At 37.6% G+C, this 17,128-nt stretch overlaps 1 protein-coding gene across 1 annotated transcript; it reads right to left on the reverse strand.

Annotated features, from left to right (window-relative positions):
- Positions 1-975: 975 nt before the first annotated feature.
- On the reverse strand, positions 976-16,715 carry nploc4 (NPL4 homolog, ubiquitin recognition factor). Its single transcript, XM_028476322.1, has 17 exons — positions 16,525-16,715; positions 14,560-14,640; positions 11,200-11,309; positions 10,613-10,840; positions 9,570-9,618; positions 9,396-9,490; positions 9,177-9,300; positions 8,381-8,560; positions 8,220-8,306; positions 6,440-6,511; positions 6,238-6,364; positions 5,055-5,215; positions 4,222-4,293; positions 4,025-4,117; positions 3,776-3,892; positions 3,600-3,702; positions 976-2,779 (listed from the first exon to the last, which is right to left on the reverse strand). Exons 1-17 carry the CDS (start codon positions 16,537-16,539, stop codon positions 2,616-2,618), a joined length of 1,878 nt encoding a protein of 625 aa, XP_028332123.1. The 5' UTR covers positions 16,540-16,715; the 3' UTR covers positions 976-2,615.
- Positions 16,716-17,128: the final 413 nt, after the last annotated feature.

The raw sequence follows: 17,128 nt of genomic DNA on the forward strand, positions 1-17,128 counted from the left end.
CCCGGGGGGCCACTCCCCATTTCCAGTAATTTCCACATTTATAGGAACAAAGTCGTGTGATATATCGTTTCAAAGGTATTTCCACGTAGATTACAATTATGTCTCGCATAATTCGATTAGGGCCTTTTTTCGGCAAGTCATTCATTGGTGAGTCAAATATTGAGACAGTTGGTGGTACTGAATCACGCATACCAATATATGAATGGGGCCCATTACTCCATATGTACCATTAATGCTCGTTTTACTCGGTGGAACCGAGTCATTTGACTGAATTCTCGGGAACATGGTACGTGCTATTTGGCGAGGAGACGTTCCGCAGGCCCGGCTGTAGTTCATCCTAACTTGTTTAATAATTAAAAAAAAAACATTTAATTGCGTTAACATCTGGTCACTAGGTGTCAGTGAACCACATCAGAACTTGTTAAACTATGTAAACTCACTCCTCAATGCATTTTAACTGGAAGTTGATTGCACTTTATTTTCATAAAGTACACTGGGCACTTTTATAGATGTAGTTACTTTTTAAAAATAATTTAAGATTTCAACAGAATCAAAATCTGTTGTAGATGCAAAGGTTAAACTTCATTGAAAAAATGACATACCTGTACATACCACCTGTTTTTGATATTTGTACTTGATTTATAGTTAGTTACCATTTACTTGTTCTCGCAAGTTAAAAAATTAATTTAATACCAATTTGTACTTGTAAAGGTGAAATTTGTAATTCTTTTTGATAAATCTCAATGCATGTTATTGTTTAGTATCGGGACATATCATATAATCAGATTCATGGCAATAATTATCCTTTTTGTTTATTTACTTGAATTAGACTAAATGCAAACAAAACAGAATGATAAAAGCTTCTCAAGGAGAAAAGAGGAATATTAGATCTCCTGTGCCTAATTTACTTATTGTAATAACCCTGCAGTTCAGTGACATCTGTAACTATTAAATCAAAGACAAAAGTCTGGATTGTCCTTTGTACTTTATTGTTTTTTATTTTTAAATCCAGGTCAACAGCACACAGCGTTCACGCTCCTTCAGCAGAGGGAGAACCGGCTCACTCGGCAAAACAGCCTCCGACGGATCCACAGAGAAGGAGACGAGTCGAGGGCGTCGGTTAGTGCGACATCAGAGAAATCCACACCGAGGTTAAAAAAAACAAAAGTTTCATCCTAAACTAAACCTTTAACTCATGGATGAAGGAAAAAGAACTGAACGACTGAGCTCAGAGGGATGAAAGGTTGGTCGGGAAGTGCGAGATGCAGAGGAAGAGGATTTATGATGTTTTATGATGCAGCTGCAGAGGTTGAATCCAACAGATGTTCAATCACTGCAAAACAAACCAATGAAGATCCGTAATCTGACACATTTACGACCCACGTTCTCATTCTAATGGATATAAAGGCTTTGGCAGAGCTGGAACTCTCCTAAAAAGATTCTTGTTTAGCCAAACCACCGCACAGCTTGTCAGTGAACGGGAACCGACGCACATTGAGAGGAAAAACTAAAGAACTTTCATTTGCGATGCATCACAAACCTCTGCAACCTCTGCTCGAGGAAAATAACGGAGTCTCAAACTTTATCGACATCCTAAAATCCAGTCATTTTTTAACCCTATAAAACCGATTTGTTGGATAAGAAATCATGACAAATTTTCATATTTAAATTTCCGAAATCCGTGGTAACAAAACCCTGAAGGTTTTTTTTTTTTTTTTTTTTAAATCAATCCAGAATTGTCACGATTTTTAAAAGTATAAATCCTGGAGGGTCGCAGCTCTGCACGCTACAGATTCTGGTGTTTGTACAAAACAAGCAGGACTGCAGTTATCCAGGATTATCGTTTTCATGGCCGTAACATATAAAAACTTAGTTAGAATATGTTGATAAGGTCCAAGCTTTGCACTTCCTTTACATTTAGTTTTGCATCTCGGGCTTTCTTTAAAAAACCAAAACCTCCCTCAATTGAATAAAAATGATTGAATTTCAACTTAACTGACCTTTAATCTCGATTTACTAATAAACTGCTCCCACAGAGCCGATGCTGATGGTTTTTATGGTCTTCGTCGCTGGAAGAACCGCTCAGTCAGTTTGGAGAACCGGTTCTTCTAAAGCACGTCACGGCTCAAACTCAACAACTCAGAGATGAAGGCGAGGAGGAAGAAGAAGTTGAAGGTATCGTTAAATCCAAAATGCGACAACTTCAACAAAACCAGCAAAATAATTCTGAGATAAATCTGTGACTGAATCTACTAACGTGGCCTCGTTCTCGATGATTGTACTTTCAGGGACTTCGTCAAAACCATCTAAAAAAAAAAACTTCACGCGACAATCCGATAAAAAAGAAAGAAAAAAATTAAATAACAGTTTTCATTCCTCAAATGTAAATACACACGGCAAAGATTTCCATTAAAAGTCCGGAGAGCGAGAGCGTGAGAAAACATCCAAACACGCCACTTATTGCTGTCGTCTGGAGTCACAGCAGCGTTTATTTGAGCCATGAAGGTGAAGTTTAGGGGGATACATTAATCCCCATGAAAGGGGGGCACTGAAAACAAAGCCCCGCCCACAAACTGAAAGGTGATGCAGGAGCCCGAGTGATGGAGGGGCATGGCTTAGCTGCGAGGCAGGTTGCACATCTCACAGAGCTCAGTACCCGGCTGGTTCATGAAGGTGCAGTGGAGGCACGACCACATGGACGAGGAGGAGGCGGGGACTGACGGGCCACCGCCCATAGCGCCATATCCCAGGGAGTTGGAGGGCTGCCCGCCCTCCGTGCCTGCAGAAAAAACAGTCATCATCAACACAAGGTAAATATCTCATAATACCCAGAATGGAGTTCATGTAGTGTACATTCATCTGGTCTGAGGGTCACATGTTATTTCTTGTGTATCTTGTCTGTTGTTGGTGTAATTTTGCTTATATTTTGTGCATTGCTTTTTCTGTGCATTTTTGTTGTTTGTCGTTTTGTGTGCGATTTGTCCTTTGCATTTTTGTTGTTTACCATTTTTTGTTAGCTTTTGTGTTTTTGTTGTGATTTTGTGTATTTTTGTCATAATTTTGCTGTATACATGTGTTTTTGTAATCTATTGTTATTTGTTGTTGTTTTGTGAGTAATTAGTCTTTTTTGTATTTCTATTGTGCCTTTCTATAATTCTCATATTTCTTGTGTCGTTGGAGCCATCTTGTCTCCTTTGGGTGTAATTTTGCTTATTCTTGTTGTCATTTTGTGTATTTTCCTTCTTATTTTGTGCATTTTTGTCATAGTTTTGTGTTTTTCTATATTTTCCTGTTATTTATTTTGGTGCTGCAGTCATCTTGTCCGTTCTTAGGTGTAGTTTTGCTTATTCTTACTGTCATTTTTGTTGTTTGTCGTTTTGTGTGCGGTTCATCTTTTGTATTTTGGTTCTTGTTTAGTACATTTTCCCGTTAACTTTTGAGTTTTTGTCATAATTTTGTGTATTTCTGTTGTCCTTTAGTGAATATTTCTGTAACATTGTATGATTTTGGGGGCCACACTATTTCAGAGGGCTGATATACTTTTATCACACTAGTCAAACTCTGCATCAGGATGAAAAACGAGCAGCAGTAACACGTACCACACAGCTGCTCGATGGTGGCCCACTGCTCTGACTTTTTCCAGGTTTGTGCCAGATCTTCATTGGAGGTCCTCACAGCATCCAGCAACAGACCAATGCTGTCCTGCAAAACACAGACGCACACGTGAAGGATTGTCCCCTCTGACAGAAAACCAGCTGCCGTAGTGTCTACTCACTCTCAGAGGCATGACCTCATTGGTGACGAGGAAGAGCAGCAGGTGGAAGTCCGAGACGATGTCCAGGAAGGACGTGGACGGACACTGAGACAGGTACGTTGCTAAACTGTGGAAATCCTGCAAACGGGTCACAGAAACCAGTCATTAGACCACAGAGGAACTGAAGCTGATGTATTTGATACAAACATTCACTTTAGATGAACAATAACTGAGAAGCAGTAAACCACGTCATGTTTGAAAAGCGCTCACCTGGGTTTCTCCGAGAATGTCGCGGTTCTCAATTGGGAATCGTTGTGTGGAGGAGAACGTGTACTGAGGGTCTTTAGGGAAGGTCGTAGTTATCTGAGAACACAAGGAGAAATGTTGGAGTAACAGAATGAACTCACACACACACACACACACACACACACACACACACACACACACACACGCACACACGCTCTCACATCTATGATCAGGTACTCCACAGGAAGAGGTCGAGCCAGAAACGTCACATCATTTCCAAACTTGTCTTTGTCCTGCAGGAACAAATGTAAAAACACAAGTGGTATGTAATGGTATGTATGTTTTTCAGTATCCAGTGTGAACACTAAAATCCAAGTAAAAGGCACTTTTTCTCTACTGCGTATGGCTGAGAGGGAGTTTTTTTAATCATAATATTCTTAATTTGGTGTTTTTACTGCTGATTTTAATGTTCTTAATGATTGAAGTGCCTTGTGTATGAAATGTGCCATACAAAAAAATTGCCTTGTCCTAACAAACTATCAAATTGCATTTTTCAAGTTTAACTTTTGCTTCTACAACAGATTCTGATTCTGTTAAAGGGGCAGTAATATCAAAAAATCACTTTATATTGGTTTTGCTACAGTGATATAACATCTCTTTAGTCTCATTCAAAGGGCCAAAGTTGAAGTTCTGTTTCCTCCCTCCCTTGTTATTCCACATTTTGTAAAAAGTCAGCTCCAAACGAGTGAGTTGGCAGCTCCAGTAAGCATTTGAACTGTTTGAACTCCTCTGCTCTGGCTCTGCAAATACATACTCAATAGCCGCTTAAATAGCCACGTGTTTTAATGTAATGTGCAGTTTTTTGGCTGAAAACAATAACAAGAGTGTGTGGATAGCATCTATAGACACGCCTACTCATGAATATGCATAAGTAGGCCGATTTTATCGGACTGCGTCTAAAATTTCCGATATAAGCGCTCAGACAATTTTTTGTTCCCACCATAAAGTGACAGTAAATAATAACTTATTTTTGGTTGATGTGTGAAAGTCCCACCTTGAAGAAGACGTCGGGGACATACTGCTCAGGGCTGGACTCCTTGGCGTAGCCCAGCTCGGGAGCGTCTTTGCAGGGAAGGAGACACTCGTCCCTCACCAGAGCCATGCACTGATTGGACACCTGGTATCCCTCAAAGTGCACCTGGTTGTCTGGTCCTCCTGCACACACACACACGTGAACAATGATGATTGGATCGTCATAGTTTTCCTAACTTTCATTAATAACAAAAAGTCTGACATGTTATAACATCATCACCTTTGACCCACACATTCCACACTGAAGTCCTCTGTAAAATCTGTTCTCGTACTTAAAGTGAGCTATGTATGAAGGTCATAACTTTAGATTTAGTGTGTAATATCTGTATCCATTATATTGAATTGTGGTAAGTTGCACATATTTGTGTGCGATTATAACCATTATGTGTGTTAGTTTGTGGCCAGTTATCCCATTAAAGCACTAGAACAGCAGGTAGTTGCAGTCTTGTCTTATTAGTGGAAGAAACCAGTGCAATAAGACAGAGGTACTCCTAAACCACCAGAATCAGTCCATTGACCATAGAATGATGGACCGCCAAGAAAAAATAATAGTTATTAAAAAAATCCATTTGTATTATTTTCATGTCTGTTCAGGTAATTTTATTTTGAATAACTGTAACTTCCGCTTTTGCGCTCACATCTCCTTCATTTGATTAGACTCGTTAATATGATGTCGGAGTCATTGTGTTTTATTTAAATAAATAAATCTTGATATTTAGTACCAGGAAGTGCAAAAGAACAACAATCAATGTCATATTGATTTTGTTTACCGCCCCTATTAATCTTATACAGTCATTAAATAGACATTAATTTAATTCCGATTCCTTCAGTTTTCTGTAAAGGGTAATTGCATGAAAGTCATAAAAATAAAGACAAACAATTGTAAAATAAATGAGAAAATACCAGGACTCTCAGTTCAGCTAATAACTAAGGATGCTACGATCCACGCTAACACTCTAAACCTCATAGAGACATGAAATCTCAATCTGCTTTTTGTTAAATGCTGAGGAAAGTCAGCGCTGACTGTGGTTACAGCCGTTTTGTTGCACTTGAATTAGTCATATTTTTTTATTTAAAAAACTTCTACCCATGAAAGCCCTGATGGGAGCCGCCTTAGTGAAAAACAAACAAAAACAAAATGCTACCTGTTGCTACCACCGTCACGTATTTGGAGCCAAAGTGTCCATCTCTGGACAGCCGACAGGGGTTGGAGTGCTGGTTCTGGAAGAATCCGGCTGTGATGCACTCCTCTGCGCTCAGGTAGTGAGAGTCCTAAAGGGAAGACGACACAACTTTATGGAGCGGAGCCGCAACTTAAATGCAGACGAGGCCCAGTGCAGGTCTTACCTGGTTCCTCGAGTATCGGACGGTGCCTATTCTTGTGTCCTCAGAGATTAGGTCAGTGAAAATCCATCCCACCTGTGAGGAAACAACAACAACAACAAACAAATCAAAAGCTGCAATTAAAAACCCCACAATAAAATGAAATCTGGGTCTTTAGACCATCCAATTTGGCCCGCAGAGACGGTGAATTTAAAAAAAAATCTCACAATTTTTCCAGTTCTTTCTAATGTTAAAGGTCCCATATAATCCTATTTTTCAGCCATCACCAACGCATTTACAGTAAAACACATGGCTATTTAAGCAGCTATTGTGATTGTGAGTCATGAAGTGTGTGCACACTGCGTGCCAGCAGTATATGTCTGCAGAACCAGAGGAGCAGCAGAAGCAGAGGAGTTCAAACACTTCAAATGCTGCTTAGTCGCTCTCATTATTTCTCATAGTTACACAAAACACACCCATACATACAGTAGTGTACAGGGCTATTCTACCAACCAATCCAGTTGAAAATTTGAATTGAGGTAACTGGGAGGCTGTAGAAAAAGAATGTGGTAGAGTTTGCTGAAAACAATTTCATTTTCAATGAATCTTTGGCTTCTGACGACTTTACTGTGATACGCGATTAGTTTTAAAGGGGATATATCATGCTAAATCCATTTTTTTAGCCCTTAAATGCATTTTGTTGTATATTTAGAGTGTTTAGAAGTACATAAAAGTTCAAATTAGTCTCTTCAGGTGCTCCGTTGATATCTTTATATTCTGTTTTGGTCATATTTTTCAATCTGATTCGATTTTTCGATTCTCTAATATGTTTTTTGAACAATAACGTCACAGTATTTGCAGCGGAACAGCCAAATTAGGACATCGACTCCAGGCCCAACACTTCGAGCAATCCGCCATTTTTATTTCTCGCTTTTATTTTGTAGTCCAAGCTCAAGGATGCAGAAGTTACGAGAGGATAAGTCAAAATGTTCGGTTGTTGGATGTAGTAACCCACACGCTTCATTACACCGTCTCCCAGCATCAGAACCTTTTCGAAGTGCCTGGTTGAGTTTTATTTTTCACGGAAATGTACCCACATCTGTGGGTAAGGTCATTTTTGTGTGAGCGAAGCACTTCAAGAATGACTGCTTCAGCAACCTCCACCAGTATAAAGAACGATTTGCTTAAATCACATAATGACAGTCATTTTTTAAACTCAAATTGATGAAAAATAAAACTTTTTTTTTCACTATCCTGCCAATTTCCATAAATTCTTCTACTACATTAGATGACAATTGTTCATAATATCAAGGAAATGTAAGCAAATTTAAGTTTAAGGTCACTTAATGTATGGATATTACCAGTCTCATATACTTTATATGTAATTTATACCAGTAAGTGCAAACTATGGCACATTAATGTTGAAATTGCTCTTTTTCCTGCCTAAAATCTGTCTATTTTGGCCCCTGGACTGAAATGAGTTTGACACTCCGGCTCTAATTCCCTCAAAATAAAATTATAATTTTGGCCAAATAATACTTTTATTAATGTATGTATATATTTATGTCGGCTGATGTGGGGAAAATCATGTATAGAAATCCTTCATCTTATCGAGTGCGTCAACATGTGGTTGGATTATAGGCAGCTCAGGATCTGAGGCTGAAAACATGCAGATAATTAGCGCCCTCTTGCTGCAGCTCCCTGCAACTGTGGTAAAAACCAAATTCCTATTCCTATTGAGTATTCAGATGTTTTGCGGGTAAAGCCAGATTTTAGCTGCTGGGATGGGAATGTGGACACTGACCTTGCACATGCCCAGTTTGGCTGCGATTTCGTCCACAGCTGCAGCTTTGGGATCCTCCAGCAACTCCAGGTTGTTCTGGGTGGCGTTCTGTAACACAGCATGAAGGATGTGTTCGTTGGGATTGTATGTGCAGAAATGAGCAGAGGCGGCACTCCTCTCACCTGTGGGGGCTCGTAGATGGCGGCGACCTCCGCTCTGATCCCCAGAGGGATGTCTTTGTGCTCCGTGTACCGTCCGTAGAGGTAACCCATCCTCTGACTGCCCGTCTTCCTCCAGAAGTCCAGGAAGCGGTCGGCGATGGTGTGGTTTTCAAACATGATGTTGTCCACGTGTCGATATTTCTGGGAGAAGAAAATGAAAACTCAGAACTGCACAGATGAGGCAGAATAGTAAATAACGCATTGTTCTCACCGTCTGTGAGGACTGTCGTGTAATAACACAATAATGTTCCTTCTCAGAGTTTTCCTCCATAAAGTGAAAGACTGTTTGTTGTCAATGTGTGTTTTTGTTGTCATTTTGGTCATTTTAGGCATTTCTTTGAGGTATTGTGTGTATTCTTCTGTAAGTTTTTTGTGTTTTGTCTATTTTCAGTTTTTCTTTGTATATATTTTTGGTTTTTTGTATTTGTCTCATTATTTTGCATTTTTTTAGTTCTTTTGTGTATTCTTGAGTACGGTTTTTGTGTATTTTTGTAGTTTTTTGGTATATATTTAGATTTTGTGGATTTTTCCTGTTATTTTGTGTTTCTGGTGTCTTTTTGCCATAATTTTGGGACTTTATTCTGTCGTTTTATGTGTTTTTCAGTTATTTTGTGTGTTGTATATATTCTTTGTCAGTTTCCTACACACATAATTGAATAACTGCATGACGTGTAGATGATCGATGAAGCGTTCAGTGTTCCTCTGTTCTTTGTGTCTGGTTTTGGGATTAATCAAATGCTCAGTGGGCGTGGCCTACCTGTCTGTTCAGTGTGAGGGCGCTCGGCTGACACTTGGTGCAGATTCCCTCCGGCCAGGGAGGATGACCCTCACAGCCCGACTTGATCTTACAGCTGATGTTCTCTAGCGCTGCAAACTTCCCTCTGTGGGACAATAAAAAACACACGAGTCATGTTTAAAGCCAACAGAACAATCAGAGACTGGAATAATTCACGAGTGAACCAAAAGCAGGCCTCACTTGTCAGAACCACCGGTCAGCTTACGAATGTATGCGTGGAATGACATGTGTTTGACAGGCGGGTCGAGGTGGTTCAGGTAGTCTTCGTCAAAAGGCTGAAAAAAAAAAAAAAAACGAGGCAAGAGTGAGTGACGGTGCAACAGACGAGTGAGCCGACAGGTTAGACAAGGTTACCTCTAACGGTACGCAGTGCACACACTTTCCCAGCGCTCCGTGACGACATCTGGAACAAATGAAGCACACAGTGAGTTTCAAACATCTGGATTTTGTTCATGTTTGTGGAAAATTATAGGACTATCTATTGCTGTGCATTGTGAAGAAAATGTTATATCACGATTTAGGTAGATTTATATCCTGATGACAATATATATCCCGATATTTCTTCCTTAAAATTACATGAAATTAATGAAAAATTTGATATTCGTTATACATTTTTTTTTAGATGTAAAAAGAGATTCTATAAAAAAATTGGTAACATGACCTTTTCATATTCATTCACCACCAATTTCTGTGATTGTTACGGCCTTTTGCAGTAATTTTTTCCAAGTATTGTTTCAAAAGTTGTCACTAACACTACTCATTTTTCATAATAACGCTTTGTTATTTCCTATGGTACTTCTCCTTAAAGAATATTTTCAATAAAAGAATATTTGTGACTTTTGCCACATATACCGTTTTCAGATTTGTTCTGTTTTGTAAATTTGTGGAAATGCCACCAAGGGGCACAAAAACCAACAATAACGGCCACTGCTAAAGTCTTAAACCGTACCTGTAGTGAATTTTAAAAAGATCATATATGATAGCAAAGGTTTTATTCTTTAAGTCAATTTAGAGCAGCAGGAGAAAAATTAACACGAACTATTGTGAAACAAGTTTGCAGCCATTTTGCGTAGAAGAGTCATAGTCGCTGTAGTGACACAGTTTGTAATCAGACTAATTGATGATTTTGGTTGCTCTGGGGGACCCAATCTGGGTGAAAAAAGCAGCGTTTCACTTCTCCATACCACAGTTTAAATTTTCTGCATCTTTGTGGCACTAAACTAAACACTTGACATTTATATATCGCACTACAATAGATCGTTATATCGCACAACAATAGGACTAAAGTAAAAAACATTATTTTAATACATTTACCAAGGACACACATTGCACAGACGCTTAATTTTTTAAAAGTTGTATAAGTTTCATCTTATTGTAATTTATGTTCTGCTCCTTACAGCTGTGGGTCTCTGTTCCTGTAGATCTTTCCGTCCTGCTTGGCCAGATACTGATCGATTTCGTCCTCCTGGATCTGCGGCGCGGAGGACCGGGGGATGATGGAAGATGAAGAGGATGAGGAGGAGGGCGCTGAGATGAACGGTAGTGATGAAGATGTGTGAGGCGTGGCCGTGTCCATCACCTCCCCAGACGAGGCTGAAGGAAAGAGGTACAGCATGTCTCCATGCCTGGAAAACAAAGAGGTTAATAAAAAGCACCGAAACAAAAGAGGCAGAAATGGGATGTATCGGTTTAACTGGTGACCGTTACAAGTAGTGAAGCATCATGACAACAGCAAAGCTTCAACGTTACATTAATCCAACCATTTGTTTGGTCACATTTCAGACGACAGCTTTGCATTCACTGACAGATTATGGAAAATCCCAGAAAACAGTCACAGGACAAAAAAACAAAACAAAAACAAAAAAACAGTAAAAATTCACAAAAATGGCACCAAAAACATCAACAAAAATGCAGACAACCATTTGTTGTTTCCTGTACTAATGAATCAAACTCCAACACCTGACAGAGGCTGAGATCCACTCACTTGATCTTGAGGAGACTGAGTGTTTTGTTCTGGGAGACGATCTCTTCGGTTTTGTTGCGGTTCAGATAAACGGAGAAGCCGTTGGAGTTAAAACCAAACTCTGAGGCCACCTGTGGGAGACATGGACGTTACACACCAACCAAGAAGGACTTCAATCTCACCTGTGACCACTCTAGTAACCCTTTAACTAACAATCAGAGATGAACAGCAAACATTGTGCCACATGTGAGGAAATGTCATTTCTTTTACAGTTTGTTTACAACAACTGATGCGTATTAAACTTCTATGTTCAATCGCCACAAAAAGAGAAAAAGACAAATTTTCAGGTCAAAGTTTGACTTACAACAAATCCAAAAAATGTGTGTAGATAACATTTTTTACATGAAAATTGTATCCATTTACACATTCACATTACACACAGAATAGGCTGCCCTTTCACGCATACACACACACAAAATAAAATAAAATAAAAAACGAAACAATATTTATACAAAAAGACAACAGAAACACACAAAAATATAGAAAAAATGACGCCAGAAACACACAAAATGATGACAAAAATACGGTGGCTGGGAAGTGTCAGGTGAATGCATTTACAGAAACAAACACAAATGCAAACATCTGCCAGAAACGTGTCCGTCTGTAATAACGGACACGTTTCTGGCAGATGTTTTTAACCCACCAGAACAGTTAAGAACAAGAAGAAGACATCGAAACGCGTATGAAAGTAAGTGAAAGTTGATTAGGATACTCTTATATTTTTCATATCAGGCTATCATATCATAATACCCGTCCGTCTGTAATCCCGGTCCGTCGGAAACACTTCCATTGTGGCCGGTTTGCATTCGTGTTGTGACCTGTTCGCATTTGTGTTCGTTTCTGTAAATGCATTCACCTGACACTTCCCAGCCACCGTACAAAAACCTTCAAAACTGTCAATATATACAAAAGACGCCAAAAAAAAATGACTCCAAAAAACATACATTACAAAAAAATACACCAAATGACAACAAAAATATGAGAATGAGTCAAAAAAAACAAAAAAAACACAAACCTAAATATTCATACAAAAAAATACACAAAACCACAACAGAAATGCACAAAACCACACCAAATGACTCCAGAATCACCCTAAAATGGCAACAAAAAATACACAAAAAGACAACAGAAAGATACAAAAATACACATAATGACTCCAAAAAACATACATTACAGAAAAATACACCAAATGCCAAAAAATAAATAAAACTACAAACAAACTAAACAATATTTATTCAAAAATGCAAAATATGGACAAAGCTGCATTCATTAGCATACAGATTTACTTATGAGCGAGTTTATTGAATTTGCTGTACAAATCAATGTTTTTTTTGTCCCCCACAGTACATCACACCGTGGAGGAAGCTGCAGGTGTTACCAGATGGGTTATAGTGGTGGCTACACCCGTTTTATTTATTTTTTAAATTATGATAAACCTAAGGATAAAGGTTGTATTTTTTTTTTGCCCTGGCATTTGTTTACTGTTAAGTTGAAGTGTTGAAGATTTGAAAAATAATTTTGAATCAATTTTTTTTTAGGAATAACTGACAATTGCTTACTCATTTTAAGAGGTCTGTCATATTTCGTAACACACTATTGATATAGTTGTTTACAAACACAAAAGTGTATGTAATTATTCGATGGGGAAATCGACAGAATACTCGCTTACAAAAATATTTGATAGCTGCAGCACTAATCTCTTGGGCTGTAGTCAACTAAAGACTATGGCACACGTAGCGATTAGTCGACCAAAAAAAAAAAAATGAGCAGGTATAGAGGAGGATGAGGAGAAAGAAAAAGAGAGACAAATATTTTGTTTTGGCTTTTTGTTGTGCAGAGTTGCTTTTAAACACAGAACATTTATGATATGAACCTTATTCAAACTTTGACCAAAACCCGACAAACCCAAAGTGAAACCTACAGGTCCTACAGACATTAGGTATTTATATCAGAGCACGACCTGCAACCGAAAATTAAAACCTATTTTTTCCTTCATACAAATGACACATTTACATTTGATTTAGTGGTAAGCCTGCTTTCATTAATAAACACCTGTTACGGTCAACATCAGATCAGCGCACGGGGAAACAAACGCATGTTAAACACAGGTGCGCAGTGTACCCTTGGCGCCAGAGACAGCAGTGGATATATTTACATAATCCACATTACAAATATAGGGATTGTCCATGTTATTGTGCAGAAAAAGGATTGATTCAATAGTGGATGCTTGTGTTTCAAGCCTGTCTTAATCTGTTCCCTCTCTGCTCTGCTCTGAGGACAGTGCACTGCACTGACAGCTGAAGCGCAACACCTTTTTTTTTTTTGCAGCGCAGCACGCACCCACAGCCATTGCTGCTAGAATCATGTTTAGGCATTAAATAAATTATATTTGATATTTAATCCTAATCAACTAAGTGCATTGCATTTTTTTTAACGGTATTGAAACTGATTACGACGGCATCGACCAATTAGTCGACTAAACAACCAAAGTTGGCAGCCCTACTAATCTCTAAACCTTTTTTTTTAAATAATCTTTAACTTCGGTCAATCAATCACACTAGCAAATTTCTGTGAAGCACTTTGATCTACAATTGAATTAGTAAGAAAGGTGTTATATAAAAAAAGTTTGACTCATTGATAGCAAAAGCTTTCCCTAATAAATCATCATTACTAATATTTGCTTACAGTCGAGATAATTAGTAGATTTGTTTCTGTTGTTCAACTATAAAGATCAGAATTACAAAAAAATTATGCTTCAAGCAATGAGGCGGACATGTTTTGGTTAGCTTAGCACTTAGCGCAGCTGACTAAGCGGCCAGTTAAAAAATCTCATCGGAATGATTTCCCAAAAAAATTTAAAAAAACAGTGAGAATGTTAATTATGGAGCATCTAAACCAGAGACGTGTTCTAATTGATCTTAAAGAAAGAAATGTCTCTGTTTTGCCTCAGGGAGAGAAATATAACCCAGCTCAGCTCAGACTGACTCTAGGGTTTTTTTTCCTCCTGCACATCAAGGTGGAATAAAAACCCTGATCGATCTGTAGTCTACACCATCCTGCCTTCACACCGACACATACATTTTTGATGAGACGTTGGTGCAATGCTCTCCTGCTGCACTGCTCTATTTTAGGGTCATAAACTGATGCTTTCAACACAGCTGTGATCACATGAGAACAGACACAGGGATGAAAGTCATCCACTCAGAATACACCCACACACCCATACAGTACAAAACACCGTGAAAGGTAACACCCACGTATCAACACCGCTCTGAGGTCATTGTAATGGGATTAAACTGGTAATTACTAGTCACTCTGTACCTTCTTCAGAAAAGCTGACGCTGTCTCTCTTTTGGTGGAAGGAATCTTCTTCATCCCATCTGGGGATTGTACCCTGATGATCTATAAACAGAAAAAAAATGTATCCAGGTACGATAAGTACAAGTTACTGGTGAAATGTCATTTTTCAAAAGCACTTAAGTCACTTAATTATAGACTATCCGACAACATGACAATATTTCACCGTGCGATTATTGTATTGATCCAAAAACTGTCCAAATCCAAATGAAAAAACATGCTAGCATATGCATAGCACGTAAACAAATGTTAACTACCTCACTCCTCAATGTATTTTAGTTTGGAAGTTGATTGCACTTTATTTCTATAAAACATTCTGGGCACTTTTAAAGATGTATGAGGCTACTTTAAAAAATAATAATTTAGGAACGTAACAAAATCTGTTGTAGAGGCTAAAGTTAAAAATACCACTTGTTTTTGATATTGGTAGTCGAAATACAGTTTACCTGTCTCGCAAGTAAAAAAACAAATAAATTGTATTTCATACCATTTTGTAATTTTAAAGGTGAAATTTGTAATGATTTATAACTCAATATGTACAGTATCTGGATATATTATATCGTGACATGCAAATCGTGAACCGTATCATCCGTCTGTTTTTTAAATTAATCTTAGCTTTTAAAAACAAACATTCTTTAAAAAAAATGATTTTAAAACCATTGATTTAATTAACATGTTTACTTTCAGTTTATTTATTTTTTTTTAATGAAGATTCATTACATTTAGCAGTTTAATATTAGCTATTAGCCTATATTTAATATTGTCCAATACTTAATTTACGATATAAGTAGTGATTCATCTTCAAGTTTTGGAAAAGGTGCCATATTTATTTCTAACATTTTGTCTCAAACACATTCGTTTTTTAAAATTATTGGTGAAACGATTGTTATTAATGCAAAATGAGTACTTTTCTATGAAAACTTTTATCAAATAAGTCCTTTACACAAAGATTCCTGGTTATTTATTTATATGTATTTGTAACCGTTTAAAATTTGTGTAAAATGATACGTCCAACTAAAGTAGTTTGTTTTTTAATTAAATTGAACCTGTTTAAACTGTTTTTGGGTGAACTCTCCTCTACTGCGATGTCTGAGGGACTTTGGGACAATGACTGCGCAGAAAACTGGGAAGAAAAAAAAAAAGTGTTAATAACTTCACCCGCCGAATGTTACATTTATTTAAATCCACAAAACACTCACTGTATTTCCAATGAAAGCAAACTAAACAGCAACTGTCACAAGGCGTCACTTTATGAGAATTAACAGCACTTTAGCTTTAATTCCACAAACGGAATGATGCTGATTATTTAATACAAGTTTTTTTTAAAGATTAATTCGCACAGTTTTAATTCTTGTACATCACCATCTACATTGTATTAAAGCCGATAACTGCTCATAACACCAAGAAGCCCACAGTTAGCCAAAGAGCTAACATTGGCAGGTTAGCTCCGCTGACCAGGTGTACTGGTTTAACTGGTGTCCAGTTTAATTGCTGACTTAACATGTAAATCTGCCAAACGTTGAATATCTAACTTTTCGCGTCAATTATAAAAAGCAGGTAAACAACATGTGTGATGTTTTCGTCAAAGTAATGCTGCCACAGAACGGCGATGGCTCGGATTATGTGTAGTTTAATGTAGCTTCCCGCAGCTGCTTTTGATTTTAAATAAGTAAAAAGGACAAACCAAACTATAAATTTGATCTAAAATAAATAAAAACGTGTTATGGTGTGACATAAATTAGCATATTTTACATGTATGATTATAGCATTACGAAAAAGAAACCAAGTTGACCCCAATTTAATCCAGACATCAGTTATACCGCAGCACCGACTCACTCAGTGCTAACGGAAGCTAATGCTAATTCTGCTAACTCATCACTCCACACTTGAGGCTAACGGCTGAGCTAACGTTAGCATCAAGACACTCACAATGCTCTCCGCCATGTCAGTGCGCTGCTGGCGGCTGGTTCGCTTCGTGTCGATGAAATGACTCGGTGAAATTAAACAAGAATCACCGACCGTTTTTGAATGTAGACGAAAACTCCATCACGCAACTCAAACACCGGGTGTTGCAGACATTAGTGCCCGACCCCGGTTCAACTGTCAATAGAGCATAGTGGGAACAAGCGACGTAAGCCGAAGCAAGGTTCCACCTTTGCAAAAAACAAAAAATAAATAAATATATTTATTTATCTACGTTTGTTATATGATTATAATACACGTAGATGAATAATAATAATAATAATAATAATAATAATAATAATAATAATAATAAAAAATATATATATATATATATATATATATATATATATATATATATATATATATATATATATATATATATATATATATATATATATATATATATATATTATTCTACTGAATTTCAACCGATATTTTGTTTTTGGTTGACATTGGCATTGTTTTTTTCCCCCACAAATATGGATGTGTTGATATGTTGTTTGATAAAACATCACATTAAGTAGCTTTAACCTGTAATTTCAATATTAAAATTAGGTTGGTTGGGATGGTA

The sequence above is a fragment of the Gouania willdenowi genome, chromosome 19 (assembly GCF_900634775.1).
Source record: "Gouania willdenowi chromosome 19, fGouWil2.1, whole genome shotgun sequence".
NCBI classification, from domain to species: domain Eukaryota; kingdom Metazoa; phylum Chordata; class Actinopteri; order Blenniiformes; family Gobiesocidae; genus Gouania; species Gouania willdenowi.